Genomic DNA, 15,158 nt, shown 5'->3' with positions numbered 1-15,158 from the left:
TATGTGCTGTTTGACTTTCGTTTGACTTCTGGCCCATCGCCATGCTTCATCATCCCAGGGAGGGAGGAGATGTCGCAAAATTGTTCAAATTACTAAATGACATTCACAGAATTTGAAAGCTACTGCAAGGCGTTGGTGAGAAATGGAGGAAAAAATCTAAACGGGTGTTTCCACATAGCATAACAGCTACAAAGCAGATGCTAGCTAGCCTATTTTTCATTAAATACCATGGCTGGTTAGCTAGCTAGCTATCATAGTCTGCTGATCATAGTCTGCTGCTGGAAAAAAATGTGTTATGGCTTTACATCCCCTGCTATAATGTGGATAAAGAGTTACTTGTCTAACAGAACACAGAAAGTGTTCTACAATGGAAGCCTCTCAAACATAATGCAGGTAGAATCAGGAATTCCCCAGGGTAGCTCTTTAGGCCCCTTGCTCTTTTCAATCTCTTCTAACAACATGCCACTGACTTTGAGTAAATCCAGAGTGTCTATGTATGTGGATGAAGCATTTCTCTACAGCTGGCCATGCTTTCCACCTGGCTACTCCAGCCCCGGCCAACAGGTCTGCACCCCCCGCAGCAACTGGCCCAAGCCTCCCCCGCTTCTCCTTCACTCAAATCCAGACAGGTGATGTTCAGAAAGAACTGCACAATCTGGATCTTACAAATCAGCTGGGCTAGAAAATCTGGACCCTATCTTCCCAAAATTATCTGCCTCCAGTGTTGCAACTCCTATAACTAGTCTGTTCAACCTCTCTTTTGTATCATCTGAGATTCCTAAAGATTGGAAAGCGGCCGCGGTCATCCCCCTCTTCAAAGGGGAAGACACTCTAGACCAAAACTGTTACAAACCTATATCCATCCTGCCCTGCCTTTCTAAAGTCTGTCATTTATAAAATAGCCTCCAACACTCTACTCAGAAAATTGGATGCAGTCTATCACAGTGCCATCTGTTTTGTCACCAAAGCCCCATATACTACCCACGACCGTGACTTGTATTCTCTCATTGGCTGGTCCTCGCTACATATTTGTCGCCAAACCCACTGGCTCCAGGTCATATATAAGTCTTTGCTAGGTAAAGATCCGCCTTATCTCAACTCACTGGTCACCATAGCAACACCCGCCCATAGCACATGCTCCAGCAGGTATATTTCATTGGTCATCCCCAAACCCAACACCCCTTTTGGCCACCTTTCCTTCCAGTTCTCTGCTGCCAATGACTGGAACGAATTGCAAAAATCACTGAAGTTGGAGACTTATATCTCCCTCACTAACTTTAAGCATCAGCTGTCAGGGCAGCTTACCAATCGCTGCAGCTGTACACAGCCCATCTGTAAATAGCCCATCCAACCAACTACCTACCTCATCCCCATATTTGTTTTGTTTTTCTGCTCTTTTGCACACCAGTATTTATACTTGCACATCCTCATCTGCACATCCATCACTCCAGTGTTAATTGCTAAATTGTAATTACTTCACCACTATGGCCTATTTATTGCCTTACCTCCTTACTACATTTGCACACACTGTATACAGATGTTTCGATTGTGTTATTGACTGTACGTTTGTTAATCCCATGTGTAACTCTGTGTTTTTGTAGCACTGGTCACAATTGGTCACAATTGTAAATGAGAACTTGTTCTCAACTGGTCTACCTGGTTAAATAAAGGTGAAAAAAATCAATAAAAACTAATTAACACTAAACACGTCAGCTACTACAGCGACTGAAATAACTGAAACACTTAACAAATAGTTGCAGTTAGTTTCAGAGTGGATGGCAAGGAATATGTTAGCCCAAAATATTTCTATAACTAAAATAATTGTATTTGGGACAAATCATTCACTAAACCCTAAACCTCAATTAAATCTTGTAATAAACTGCTTGGTGTAACCCTGGATTGTAAACTGTCATGGTCCAAAAATATTGATACAACAGTAGCTATGATGTTCATAATAAAGCCCTGTTCTGCCTTCTTAACAATACCATCAACAAGGCAGGTCCTAGGTTGGCTGCACCTTAACTACTGTTCAGTCATGTGGTCAGGTGCCACAAAAAAAGGACTTTGGAAAATTGCAATTGATTGTAGCATGTCTGGCCCTTAGATGTACACAGAGTGCTAATATTAATAATATTCATGTCAATCTCTCCTGGCTCAAAGTGGAGGAGCAATTGACTTCATCACTACTTGTATTTATGAGAGGTATTGACATGAATGCACTGAGCTGTCTGTTTGAACTACTGGCACACAGCTGAGACACAAAAGGTCTCGTTACAATCCTCAAGTCCAGAACAAACTATGGGAGGCGCACAGTACCACATAGAGCCATAACTACATGGAACTCTATTCCACATCAAGTAACTGATGCAAGCAGTAAAATTTGATTTAAAAAACAGATTAAAAAACACCTTACGGAACAGCGGGGACTGTGAAGCAAAACAAACATAGGCACAGTATCACGTTTTAGGGAAGACCCAGATGCAGACAGTGTCAAAGTAACAACATTTTATTACAAAACAGGGTGCAGGCAAAATTGCAGGCCAATGGCAGGTCCAAAAGGTACAGAATGGCAGGCAGGCACAGGGTCAGGGCAGGCAGAATGGTCAAAACTGGAAAAACAGGAACTAGAAACAGACCGGCACAAGGGGAAAAATGCTGGTATGCTTGATGAAAAAAAATTGGCAACAGACAAACAGAGAACACAGGTATAAATACACGGGGGATAAGGAGGTGAGATGGGAGACACCTGGTGGGGGGTGGAGACAAGCACAAATGAATGAAATCTGTGAATGCATTGTAATGTTTTTTAAATTGTATAAACTGCCTTAATTTTGCTGGACCCCAGGAAGAGTACCTGCTGCCTTGTTGACATCGCATAAATCATGAACAAATGTGTAGGATTGCAGGAAATTAGCTGTAAACTGCACATTTTTCTCTCTGCCCCATGGCAAAATTAGTAGAATTGCATGAAATGAGTTACAAAATTACAAAATCTGATTTACGCCCTATGGCAAAATGTGGAGAATTGTAGCAAATTAAATAAAAAACGATCTTCCGTAAGTTCAGACTGTGGTCTCCCGAGTGGCTTGGCGGTTTAAGGCACTACATCACAGTGCTAGAGGTGTCACTACAGACCCAGGTTCAATCCCAGGCTATGTCACAAACAGCCATGACCAGGAGTCCCATAGGGTGGCACACAATTGTCCCAGCATTATCCGGGTTACGGGAGGGTTGTCAAGGAATCCAGTTTGGATGTGGCTTCACTCCAAACATATAGCATTGAGAGCATACATCATTGACAGAAACAACTTGAATTGTTGCATGTCTTTGTGCTGTTGTGCTAGCGAATATGGGCCTTGCCTAAATTGAATTAAATGACCTTTTATTCTTGGCCAAGGTTGTAGGGGAAGCCTGGTTTCCCTTGGCATCCATGAATACATGCAGAATAGCCACCACACACCTGAATTGTGTGTCAAAAGAACCATCGTAGAAAAGTCTGAAAGAACGCTGCGATTCTATTACCACGTGTGACTTAAGGCTATAACATGTTTATAACATGTTTATTTTAGTAATATATGTGTGCCTGATCTGGGTGGTTTAGTAGCTGAAAAGGTCTGGCTACATCATTCAAGTGGGGAATGTAAAATCATCTTCCAGATTACTTTTATTGAGATTTGAATGTGTTGATTTAGGATTGTTCTGTATCCCCCAGGTTGGAATATTAATAATTTACAATTAATTTATATTCTTAGAATGTGTTCTCAGTTGATGACCTCATTTATCACTGGGGAGCCTGCAAAAAAACCTGATGGAGTCTGCAAAAGGTCGCAAAGTTCAAGGGGGCCGAATACTTTCGCAAGGCACTGTATGTCACCACTTGATCATGTTTGGGAGGCTATGGATCGATGTGTACGACAGCGTGTTCCAGTTCCCGCCAATATCCATTAACTTTGTACAGCCACTGAAGAGGAGTGGGTCAACATTCCACAGGCCACAATTAACAGCCTTATCAACTCTATCCGAAGGAGATGTGGCAAATAGTGGTCAGACCAGACTGGTTTTCTGATCCAAGCTCCTACTTTTTTAAGGTATCTGTGACCAACAGATGTGTATTACTGTTCCCAGTCATGTGAAATCATAGAGTTCAAATTCATTCATTTCAGTTGACTGATTTCCTTACATGAACTGTAACTCAGTGAAATCTTTCAAATTGTTGCATGTTGCATTTTATTTTTGTTCAGTTCATGCCTTTCCAGATTCTGCAAAGATTATCACAGCAATTGTGAAGATCTCCACAGACCTGTGATGGCCTATGATTGCTATCTTGATCATGCATGCTTTATAGGATAACATTAGACATGTATTGCTACAGTAGCCTCAACATGTGGCCATGGATGTGTTACTCATTTTAAGGTTGAATGTTACATTAGTTTGTAAAATAGCCTTAACTTTAGCCTATTTACTGTATTACAAAAGTAATATGGAATTGTGTTTGGTTGACAATGCAACCAAATATCAACATTTCACATTAGATAGTTTGATTTTTGGTTTAGATGGAGACCTGAATCCAACACATCAATTATGAATTTGTAGACAAACTGGAATTAAAGCAAGACTAAGTCAGTAGTTAGGTTTCCATCCAATTGGTGACAGATTTTCATGCGAATATAAAACAATCTGCATTAAAACAATATGCAGATTTTCCCACCAGAGATTTTCCCATTAAATTGACTTGTTGCAGATAAAATGGTCTGCGTGATGACAGGGTAAACTATGTACCGAGTAACAAATACAAGTTAAATGGGTTTCCATCGCATTTTCAACTCTGCTGATAGGGATTGTGACAACACTGACCTTTGCACGTGCGCTCTAGCCAACAGCACAATCTGCTCGCAGTTGGCTAGATTTCGCATAAAAGACCGAGATTATTTTTATTTGTAAAACGGCAGCCAAGCGCCGATTATCATGTCACCATTAGAAGACCCTCGATATTATTGGAAAGTAACATCAAGCTCATCACCTTGCACTTTCACCACCCTGTGAAGCTAAACATTTAAAACAAATCTGTAGCCTAATAAACTGCATGCTCTCCCGATGAGTCATAGTGGGAGGACCACACACTACAGTGCATTCGGGAAGGTATTTAGGTACTCCTTCCCTTTTTCCACATTTTGTTATGTTACAGCCTTATTCTAAAATTGATATAATTATTTTTCTCCCTCATCAATCTACAAACAATATACAATAATGACAAAGCGAAAACAGGTTTTTATACATTTTTGCAAATGTATAAATATAAAAAACAGAAATGCCTTATTTACAGAAGTATTCAGACCCTTTGCTATGAGTCTCGAAATTGAGCTCAGGTGCATACTGTTTCCATTGATCATCCTTGAGATGTTTCTAAACTTGATTGGAGTCCACCTGTGGTAAATTCAATTGTTTGGATATGATTTGGGAAGGCACACACCTGTCTATATAAGGTCCCACAGTGAACAGTGCATGTCAGAGCAAAAACCAAGCCATGAGGTTGAAGGAATTGTCCGTAGAGCTCGGAGACATGATTGTGTTGAGGCACAGATCTGGGAATGGGTACCAAAACAATTCTGCAGCATTGAAGGTCCCCAAGGACACAGTGGTCTCCATCATTCTTAAACGGAAGATGCTTGGAACTACCAAGACTCTTCATAGAGCTGTCCGCCTGGCCAAACTGAGCAATCAGGGGAGAAGGGCCTTGGTCAGGGAGGTGAGCAAGACCCAATGGTCACTCTGATAGATCTCCAGTGTTCCTCTGTGGAGATGGGAGAACCTTCCAGAAGGACAACCATCTCTGCAGCACTCCACCAATCAGGCCTTTGTGGTAGTGGCCAGGCGGAAGCCACTCCTCAGTAAAAGCACATGACAGCCAACTTGGAGTTTGCCAAAGGCACCTAAAGGACTCAGACATGAGAAACAAGATTCTCTGGTCTGATAAATTCAAGATTGAACTCTTTGGCCTGAATGCCAAGCGTCATGTTCGGAGGAAACCTGGCACCATCCCAGGTGGTTGTAACGTTCGTCGTTAAGGGTAGACCAAGGTGCAGCGTGGTAGGCGTACATTTTCTTTTAATTTTAAATGTTCCACCAAAAACAATAAACAACTCAACGAACGTAAAGCTAGGAGTACAAAGACATGCAACAACCAAAGACAAGATCCCACAACAGAAGGTGGGAAAAAGGGCTGCCTAAGTATGATCCCCAATCAGAGACAACGATAGGCAGTTGCCTCTGATTGGGAACCATACTCGGCCAACAAAGTAATACAAACATAGATTTCCCACCCTAGTCACACACTGACCTACCAAATAGAGAATTTAAAGGATCTCTAAGGTCAGGGCGTGACAATGGTGGTGGCAGCATCATGCTGTGGGGATGTTTTTCAGCGGCAGGGACTGGGAGACTAGTCAGGATCGAGGGAAAGATGAACGGAGCAAAGTACAGAGAGATCCTTGATGAAAACCTGCTCCAGAGTGCTCAGGACCTCAGACTGGGGCGATGGTTCACGTTCCAACAGGACAACAACCCTAAGCACATAGCCAAGACAACGCAGGTGTGGATTTGGGACAAGTATCTGAGTGTCCTTGAGTGGTCCAGCCAGAGCGAGGACTTGAAGCATATCAAACATCTCTGGAGAGACATGAAAATAGCTTTGCAGCGACGCTCCCCATCCAACCTGACAGAGCTTGAGAGGATCTGCAGAGAAGAATGGGAGAAACTCATACACGTACGTGTGCCAAACTTGTATTGTTATACCCAATAAGACTTGAGGCTGTAATCGCTGCCAAAGGTGCTTCAACAAAGTACTGAGTAAATTGTGTGAATTCTAATGTAAATGTGGTATTTCAGTTTTTATTTTGCAAAAATGTCTAAACCTGTTTTTGTCATTATCAGGTATTGTGTGTAGATTGATGTGTGAAAAAAACGTTTTAATACATTTTAGAATAAGGCCATAACTGAACAAAATATGGAAAAAGTCAAGGGGTCTGAATACTTTCCGAAGGCCCTGTAGGTGTGATTCCTGAGTTAATTAAGCAATTAACATCCCATCATGCTTAGAATCATGTATGAACATGCTGTGCAAGCCATTATTTTGGCTACCATGGCTATGCCACCATAGGATTGAAACAATAGCTGTTGATGACTTTGCAAATGCTATACACTGGGTGTACAAAACATTAAAAACACCTGCTCTTCTATGACAGACTGACCAGCTGAATCCAGGTGAAAACTATGATCCCTTATTGATGTCACTTGTTAAATACACTTCAATTAGTGTAGATGAAGGGGAGGAGACAGGTTAAATAATCATTTTTAAGCCTTGAGACAATTGAGACATTAAATCAAATCAAATATATTTATATAGCCCTTTGTACATCAGCTGATATCTCAAAGTGCTGTACAGAAACCCAGCCTAAAACCCAAAACAAGCAATGCAGGTGTAGAAGCACGGTGGCTAGGAAAAACTCCCTCGAAAGGCCAAAACCTAGGAAGAAACCTAGAGAGGAACCAGGCTATGATGGGTGGCCAGTCCTCTTCTGGCTGTGCCGGGTGGAGATTAAAACAGAACATGGCCAAGATGTTCAAATGTTCATAAATTACCAGCATGGTCAAATAATAATAATCACAGTAGTTGTCGAGGGTGCAGCAAGTCAGCATCTCAGGAATAAATGTCAGTTGGCTTTTCATAGCCGATCATTAAGAGTATCTCTACCACTCCTGCTGTCTCTAGAGAGTTGAAAACAGCAGGTCTGGGACATGTAGCACGTCCGGTGAACAGGTCAGGATTCCATAGCCGCAGGCAGAACAGTTGAAACTGGAGCAGCAGCACGGCCAGGTGGACTGGGGACAGCAAGGAGTCATCATGCCAGGTAGTCCTGAGGCATGGTCCTAGGGCTCAGGTCCTCCGAGAGAGAGAAAGAGAGAAAGAGAGAATTAGAGAGAGCATACTTAAATTCACACAGGACACCGGATAAGACAGGAGAAGTACTCCAGATTTAACAAACTGACCCTAGCCCCCCGACACAAACTACTGCAGCATAAATACTGGAGGCTGAGACATGGATTGTGCATTTGTGCCATTCAGAGGGTGAATGGTTCAGACAGAAGATTGAAGTGCCTTGGAACTGGGTAGTAGGTGCCAGGCCCACCGGTTTGTGTCAATAGCGACAACACTGCTGGGCTTTTCACGCTCAGCAACTTCCAGTGTTTATCAAGAATGGTCCACCACCCGAGGACATCGGACCAACTTCACACAACTGTGGGAAGCATTGGAATCAACATGGGTCAGCATCCCCGAGGAATGCTTTCGACACCTTGTAGAGTCCATGCCCTGAGGATCTTATGAGGGGTGTTCCTAATGTTTGGTATACTCAGCGTATACTGTAGGCCTAAATAACATCATTGATTATATATGAGTGATTAAATAGTTTCACTGTCGCCATCGAAGTCATTCCAAAAGGTAGGTTTAACAGAGAAAAGAAAATGTGACCATACTTTGTTTTTAACAAGAATTTAAGCTTTCTGCCCATATAAGACACGTCTATGTCCTGGAAAGTTGGCTGCTACTTACGAAGTCATTCTAGTCACATTAGCGCACGTTAGCAACAACTGTCCTGGTTTAGGGACACCGAGCCCGTAGAGGTTAATCTAATTGCACTGTCCAATTTACAGTAGCTATTACAGTGAACAAATACCATGCTATCGTTTGAGGAGAGGGCACAACAACAAAACACTTTTATCAGGGTAATTGGTTTGATACATTCAACTCTGAAGGTAAATAATGTACTTATATTCAGTAATCTTGCTCAGATTTGTCGTCCTGGGGGTCCCAGAGATAAAATGTAGCACTGTTTAGTTTGATAAAATCCATTTTTGTATTCAAATGTAGGAACTGGGTTCTACAGTTTGAACCCCTGCTGTTTCTGCCCCACCACCACCAGGCCATCTAGATGTGTGAAGGTTAGTGTCTTTCTGTAGGGAGGCTAATGACCCATCGTGTAAGACATTCTTGGGATTGTGTAAACTTAAATGTTTTATTACTATAGCATTTTTATATGTTTTCGATAGTTATGTACTTGAAAATGTATCAATTGACCAATTCCGCTAATTTGAAAAAACTCCTGGCAGACTTGATACAAAATATAGTGTAGTAATGTGATGGAAAAGGAGGATACCTAGTCAGTTGTACACCTTCCGCATTTAACCCAACCCCTCTGAATCAGAGATGTGTGAGGGGCTGCCTAAATCAACATCCACCTCTTTGGGGAACAGTGGGTTAACTGCCTTGCTCAGGGGGCAGAATGATAGATTTTTTACCTTGTCAGCTCGGGGATTCAATCCAGCAACCTTTCGGTTACTGGCCCAATGTTCTAACCACTAGGCTACCTGCCATACCGTTTCACTGAATCAGTCTGAAATGTTTCACACACACTGCCATCTGGTGGCCAACATCTAAATTGTGCCTAAACTCATATTTGATTATATGACCTTTCTCTTGCTCTCAAAGATGATGAAAAAAAAAAAATGAGAAAATGCATGTTTTTTTGTTTGTATAATCTTTTACCAGATCTAATGTATTCTATTCTTTTAAATTAATTTCAGATTTCCACAAACTTCAAAGTGTTTTCTTTCAAATGGTAGTCATTGACAAATATCAAGGCGAAGCAGGGCTTGCTTAAAACCCTGGATGAGAGACTGGAGGGTAACTGTAGATAGATCAATTCTCCAGTAGGGGGTGCTACCCAGCCTATAGTTTTTTTTTCTGATATATATGGCTATAAGTTGAAGATCTGACGTTGTTTTAAAAGGTACAAATTCAACACATTTTATACAAGCTTTGTCTATGTTGACAATTGGTTACCATGATGACATAATCCTGTTTTTGAAATGTCCACATCAATTCCACCATCAAAACTAAAAATGTTAAAGACTTTTTTCAAATCCAATGTATTTTCCGTGTAGATTCCACGTCACAAACAATTTGACAAATTATGTTGAAACAACATTTTTGAAAACATCCATAAAGAGATTATTTGTTGATTGATCATATCTGTTATTTTCCAATTGTCCAATTTGATCCCGAGCAGTAACATGTCCACAGTGAGCGCGTTGCCTCTTTTCTCTCCCCATCCTCTCTGTTCCAACATGTTTCCCACTCAGAGTCGTCAGAAAGTAGTGGTACAAGTGAAAACACCTCTTGATTCAAGGCTGCTGTCTCTTTGTTTTTTCTGAGGGTGAGTCATAATCGTCTGAGAGGGCAAGATGAACAACTGTGATGATTCATTAGAACAAACTGCCCATTTAAGTGTTTTAAGAGTGGTGGACATAACCGGCCATTCAGGTGAATTAATGTGTTGTTTGTTTTGTTTCATCCAAAATTCATTTCATAACACCTTTACACACACCAAAGAAACTGAAGACACACAGCAAACAGGATTTAAATGAAATGTCATTGAGCTTTATTTATGACGAATAGGATATGTGTACAGACATTGCAGGACGACCATGTCATTATCTGGGCTGTTCAAGGAGACAGGCTAGAAGCTGTGGTGATGATTACGAGCCTGAGCCTGAGCCTTGCGCGCACCCGCGGAATCTATAAAAGAATGCGAGATGCACCCACTGAGTTGAGTGAAGTGAATTAGAGGCGATACGCGTGGTGGAGGAGGAGAGACACCTATACAGGAGGATACATTTGGATTCAGCTAAAAGTCAGCTCCACAGAGAAACTAAAAAGCACAGGTATGTTCAAAATGACATTTAGGCAACTTTTTCCCTCATCATGAATATCGCATCTCCTCCAATTGGTTTCTACTCCTGAGCATAACACGTCTCCAACATGCCATGCAGAGGGATTTGCGAATGAATGACTCAGCCATGCAACAGAATGACAGTGCACAGACCCTGGCACCAGAGGTTTGTGAGCAGGTGCTGGAGGATAATGCTGGACTGGGTTACGGTGGCTCTACTGGTAACCTGTCGCTGCGGTGCTGGCTATATTTCTTAAGCAAGGAATCTATCCTGGAACTGCAGGGCGATGGCTCCAGCATCACAGTGCGTGTGATGATAGCTCTGGTGTACTCCGTCGTGTGTGCACTGGGGCTAGTGGGGAACTCTCTGGCACTCTACCTGCTTCACTCACGCCACAGTCAGAAGCAGTCGTCCATCAACTGCTTTGTAATGGGCTTGGCTCTCACCGACCTGCAGTTTGTTCTCACACTCCCTTTTTGGGCTATTGACACGGCTCTGGACTTCCGCTGGCCCTTCGGCAAAGTAATGTGTAAGATCATCAGCTCCGTGACCGTCATGAACATGTACGCCAGCGTCTTCTTCCTGACTGCCATGAGTGTGGCACGGTACTACGCGGTGACCACGGCCCTCAAGATGCACAGCAGGCGGGCAGCGGCGGCTGGTGCCAAGTGGATCAGCCTGGGCATCTGGGTAGTGTCGCTGCTGGTCACCCTGCCCCATGCCATCTACTCCACCAGTGCCCAGCTGTACGACGAGGAGTTGTGTTTGGTGCGATTCTCTGAGTCGGGCAGCTGGGACCCTCAGCTGCTCCTGGGGCTGTACCAGCTACAGAAGGTACTGCTGGGCTTTCTCATCCCCTTGGTGGTCATCACTGTGTGTTACCTGCTGCTTCTGCGCTTCGTGCTGAGCCAACGCATCAGCGGAGCGACCAGCTCGGAGGGCTCGGAAGGCCGCCACAAGCACCGCTCCAAAGTCACCAAGTCGGTGGCCATCGTGGTGCTGTCCTTTTTTCTGTGCTGGCTGCCCAACCAGGCGCTGACACTGTGGGGCGCGCTGATTAAGTTTGACCTGGTGCACTTCAGCAACGCATATTACAACGCCCAGAACTACACCTTCCCTCTGACTGTATGTCTGGCTCACACCAACAGCTGCCTCAACCCTGTGTTGTACTGCATAATTCGCCGTGAGTACCGCACAGGCCTCAAAGAGCTGCTGCTGCGCGCCACACCCTCCCCAAGGAGCCTGGCCAACCTGCTGCCCCGCAAGGCCAAGGTGGCAGAGGCTCCCCCTGACATGGTGCTGGTCCAGATGGATGTTTGAGGCATTTCATGAAATGCGTTTGTTGTGATTGAGGGAACAGCACCATCACAAGGAATGCCCATTAGGATGTGCCCTATTTTCTTTCCCCCTACTCAGATTCTCTTTGCCAGATGTGTTTTTCATCTGTCTCCTCCGGGGCTTCTCTGCCTTCCCGTAATTTGCCATGAATATGTAACAAGTAGCACTCATGTCAGGGGTCTCAATGAGTTCAAACCATAATGCTTCACCTTCTGCTTCGTACCTGCCAGATAAGACACAAGTCGCCATTCCACCTATGATCTCCATCAATTATCCATTTGTTTTCAATCATTTGAATTGGGTAATGTGCACTCAACAGAACACACTTTCTGCCGCGTATTGTATTCACGAGATGATGAATAGATGAGACTGTCCATAGGATGCAAGAGTTTATTCAGACACACTAATGTCTGTGCAGGGTGTTATTGTCATGCAATTTAGTACCTTGTTATTGCATTTGTTCATGTCCTCCTATGCTAGAACTGTCCTTGGTAGGTGTATCGATCCTTTAAATCATCAAATAAAACAGGAACTCAATTATAATCTATTGATATGGTTCATTTGATATCATTTTGATTGGTGTTATTGTTATTACCAGAGCCATGTTGGCAAATGTCTCTCTCCAGGAAGCTTTGTTGTGTGCGCAAGCAACCGATTAGTAGAGTATTTTTTACTCCAAATAATATATATTTTTCTGATATAGACAAATAAAGGAGTGTGGTGGGAACACATTGTATATGTGATAGAGCTGAATAGTTGATCAGTGGAACATACAGAGAGCAAGTTGTAGGTCTTACATACTGCTGTACGCAAGGTCAGGGTCTCTTAGTGTGTCCACTAGAACGTAAGAAAACTATTTTGATTTGAAGGAATAGAAAAGTTGCATTACATTGCAACAACAAGACGACCTTGCTTACAGTCTTTGCTTTCTCTGTCTGTTAAACGTGAGCTGCGCACACACACTGAGCCGCTGCTTTGAGCCGTACAAAGTGAATTTATTATGGGATATCATCCTCCTACCCGTTCTTATATCTATATTAATAATTCAGTTTGAAGGAAATATATTTAAAAAAGTATGAAATAGTCGAAACCTTCAATGGAATGTGAACAAGTCTCTGTGAAATCATGTACTGTAAAGGTTATATTGCAAGAGCTACACGATTACTAATGTGATTCACCATTTTTTGTAATTGTGTTGCCTTGATCTCATTTGCTATATAAACTGTTTTAGTAAAGATTGAAACAAGATTTTAGTAAAATTGCAAGTGCATTATGTAGAACTAAGAAATAAACCAGTCAACTTGAACATCCTCTTTTGATGAATTGGGTCGTGTTTGAAATCAGAGCATATGGATGGGGATGTGGTATACACATGCAGGATCTTAATTTGAGCCAGTTCTCTACAGCAGGAAAATAATCCTGCAGCAACAGGAAATGTGAATTATTATGTGGATTATAATTAATGGACATTTTGTAGGGGTTAATACATTTTTCATAAGGGAAAATTAAGTCTGAAAATTCAAAGTGGAAATTACAAACTTCAGAAGCCTTTTTAAACCTCAAATACACTACAAGTTTAAAATGTCCTGCATTGCAGGAAAGCCATCCTGCAACATTGTGATCAAATTCAGATCCTACAGCTTAGGGCTCCAGTGATGAAGTGGCTCTAATTGTGCTGTTAAGTACCTTAGAATAAGGGTTCACCAATAGGCGGCCAGATATTATTTGCCCCCCCCCTCAAGTTTTCTGAGCAAAAGTATACCAAGTATTCCCATGCATGAACAAAGAGGCATATGTGATCGTATCGCAATATAATTAAGGTTTGAAAATATTCTGTTTTTGTCAAATACTATATATGTTTGGGATTATTGCAGTCAATTTGCAGTGTACAAATGATTTATACATATGTTCTGGCACCCCGACCATCTGCTCTTGGAAAAATTGGCCTGTGGCTGAATGTCTTTGGGGAACCCTGCCTTTCATTGACATTCTCAGCATGCAGACAGGAATGTGGCTTTCTTTCTCACGTTGTAACGGCCATTGTTGGTGGAAGAAGGTGAGGACCAAAATGCAGCGTGGTAAGTGTCCATATTGATAATTTATTTTCATAAGAACACTAAACAAACTAACAATGAAGAATGAACAAAACGAAACAGTCCTGTCTGGTGTAGACACAAAACAGAAAACAATCACCCACGAAACACAATAGAAAACAGGCTCCCTAAATATTGTTCTCAATCAGGGCCAACGATTGACAGCTGCCTCTGATTGAGAACCATACCAGGCCAAACACAGAAATAGCAAATCATAGAAAAACTAACATAGACAACCCACCCAACTCACGCCCTGACCATACTAAAACAAAGACATAACAAAAGAACTAAGGTCAGAACGTGACACACGTAGCGTTAATTCTGAATTCACCAGGCTATTCTTCTTCTGCACTGAAAGACAAACTCTGGTGTTTACATCTGTCAAACGCTACCAAACATTCAGCCTGAGAAATGATGAGGATTCTTTCTTTTGTCAACCCCTAACAAACAAAATGCTTTGACACCACCAAGGGCTGCAGTGTCTGCTTGTTAACTCCTCTCCCAGGCACTTACAGCAATTTATCAATGAATCAGGGACCAATGCATATCCATAGGAAAATGTGTTTGCTATAATTTTGTTACGTTCCACTTGACTTTTAGCACTCTTTCTACTTATGCTGACATTGCCTTATCTTAATGCTTAGCAAAACATTCCGATTCATGATGAGCAAACTATTTGCAAACCATCTAAGAAATATAAATTGGTAATATCGTGATTGAAAGTGCAATCAGTAAACTGCAGTCTAGACGTGTGCAGTATCTCTCCACTAATGATGTTACATATTGAGGCTCATGAATAATATAAGAAGTACAATGGGTCACGGAGACAGCCTATGAATACCAAAGCACATTGTCATAACCTTTATTTCAAATGAAGAGAGTTTTATTAAGTTCTCCCCAGTACTAGTGGAGATGGAGTCGAGAGGCACTTCCAGAGGT

At 42.2% G+C, this 15,158-nt stretch overlaps 1 protein-coding gene across 1 annotated transcript; it reads left to right on the top strand.

Annotated features, from left to right (window-relative positions):
* Positions 1–10,687: 10,687 nt before the first annotated feature.
* Positions 10,688–13,572, top strand: LOC110524282 (relaxin-3 receptor 1-like). Its single transcript, XM_021603786.2, has one exon. The coding sequence runs from the start codon at positions 10,882–10,884 to the stop codon at positions 12,106–12,108; it is 1,227 nt and encodes a 408-aa protein (XP_021459461.1). The 5' UTR covers positions 10,688–10,881; the 3' UTR covers positions 12,109–13,572.
* The last annotated feature ends 1,586 nt before the right edge of the window (positions 13,573–15,158 follow it).

Source organism: Oncorhynchus mykiss, chromosome 5 (genome assembly GCF_013265735.2).
Source record: "Oncorhynchus mykiss isolate Arlee chromosome 5, USDA_OmykA_1.1, whole genome shotgun sequence".
Lineage (NCBI taxonomy): Eukaryota > Metazoa > Chordata > Actinopteri > Salmoniformes > Salmonidae > Oncorhynchus > Oncorhynchus mykiss.
This window is presented reverse-complemented; position numbering and strand designations above follow the sequence as displayed.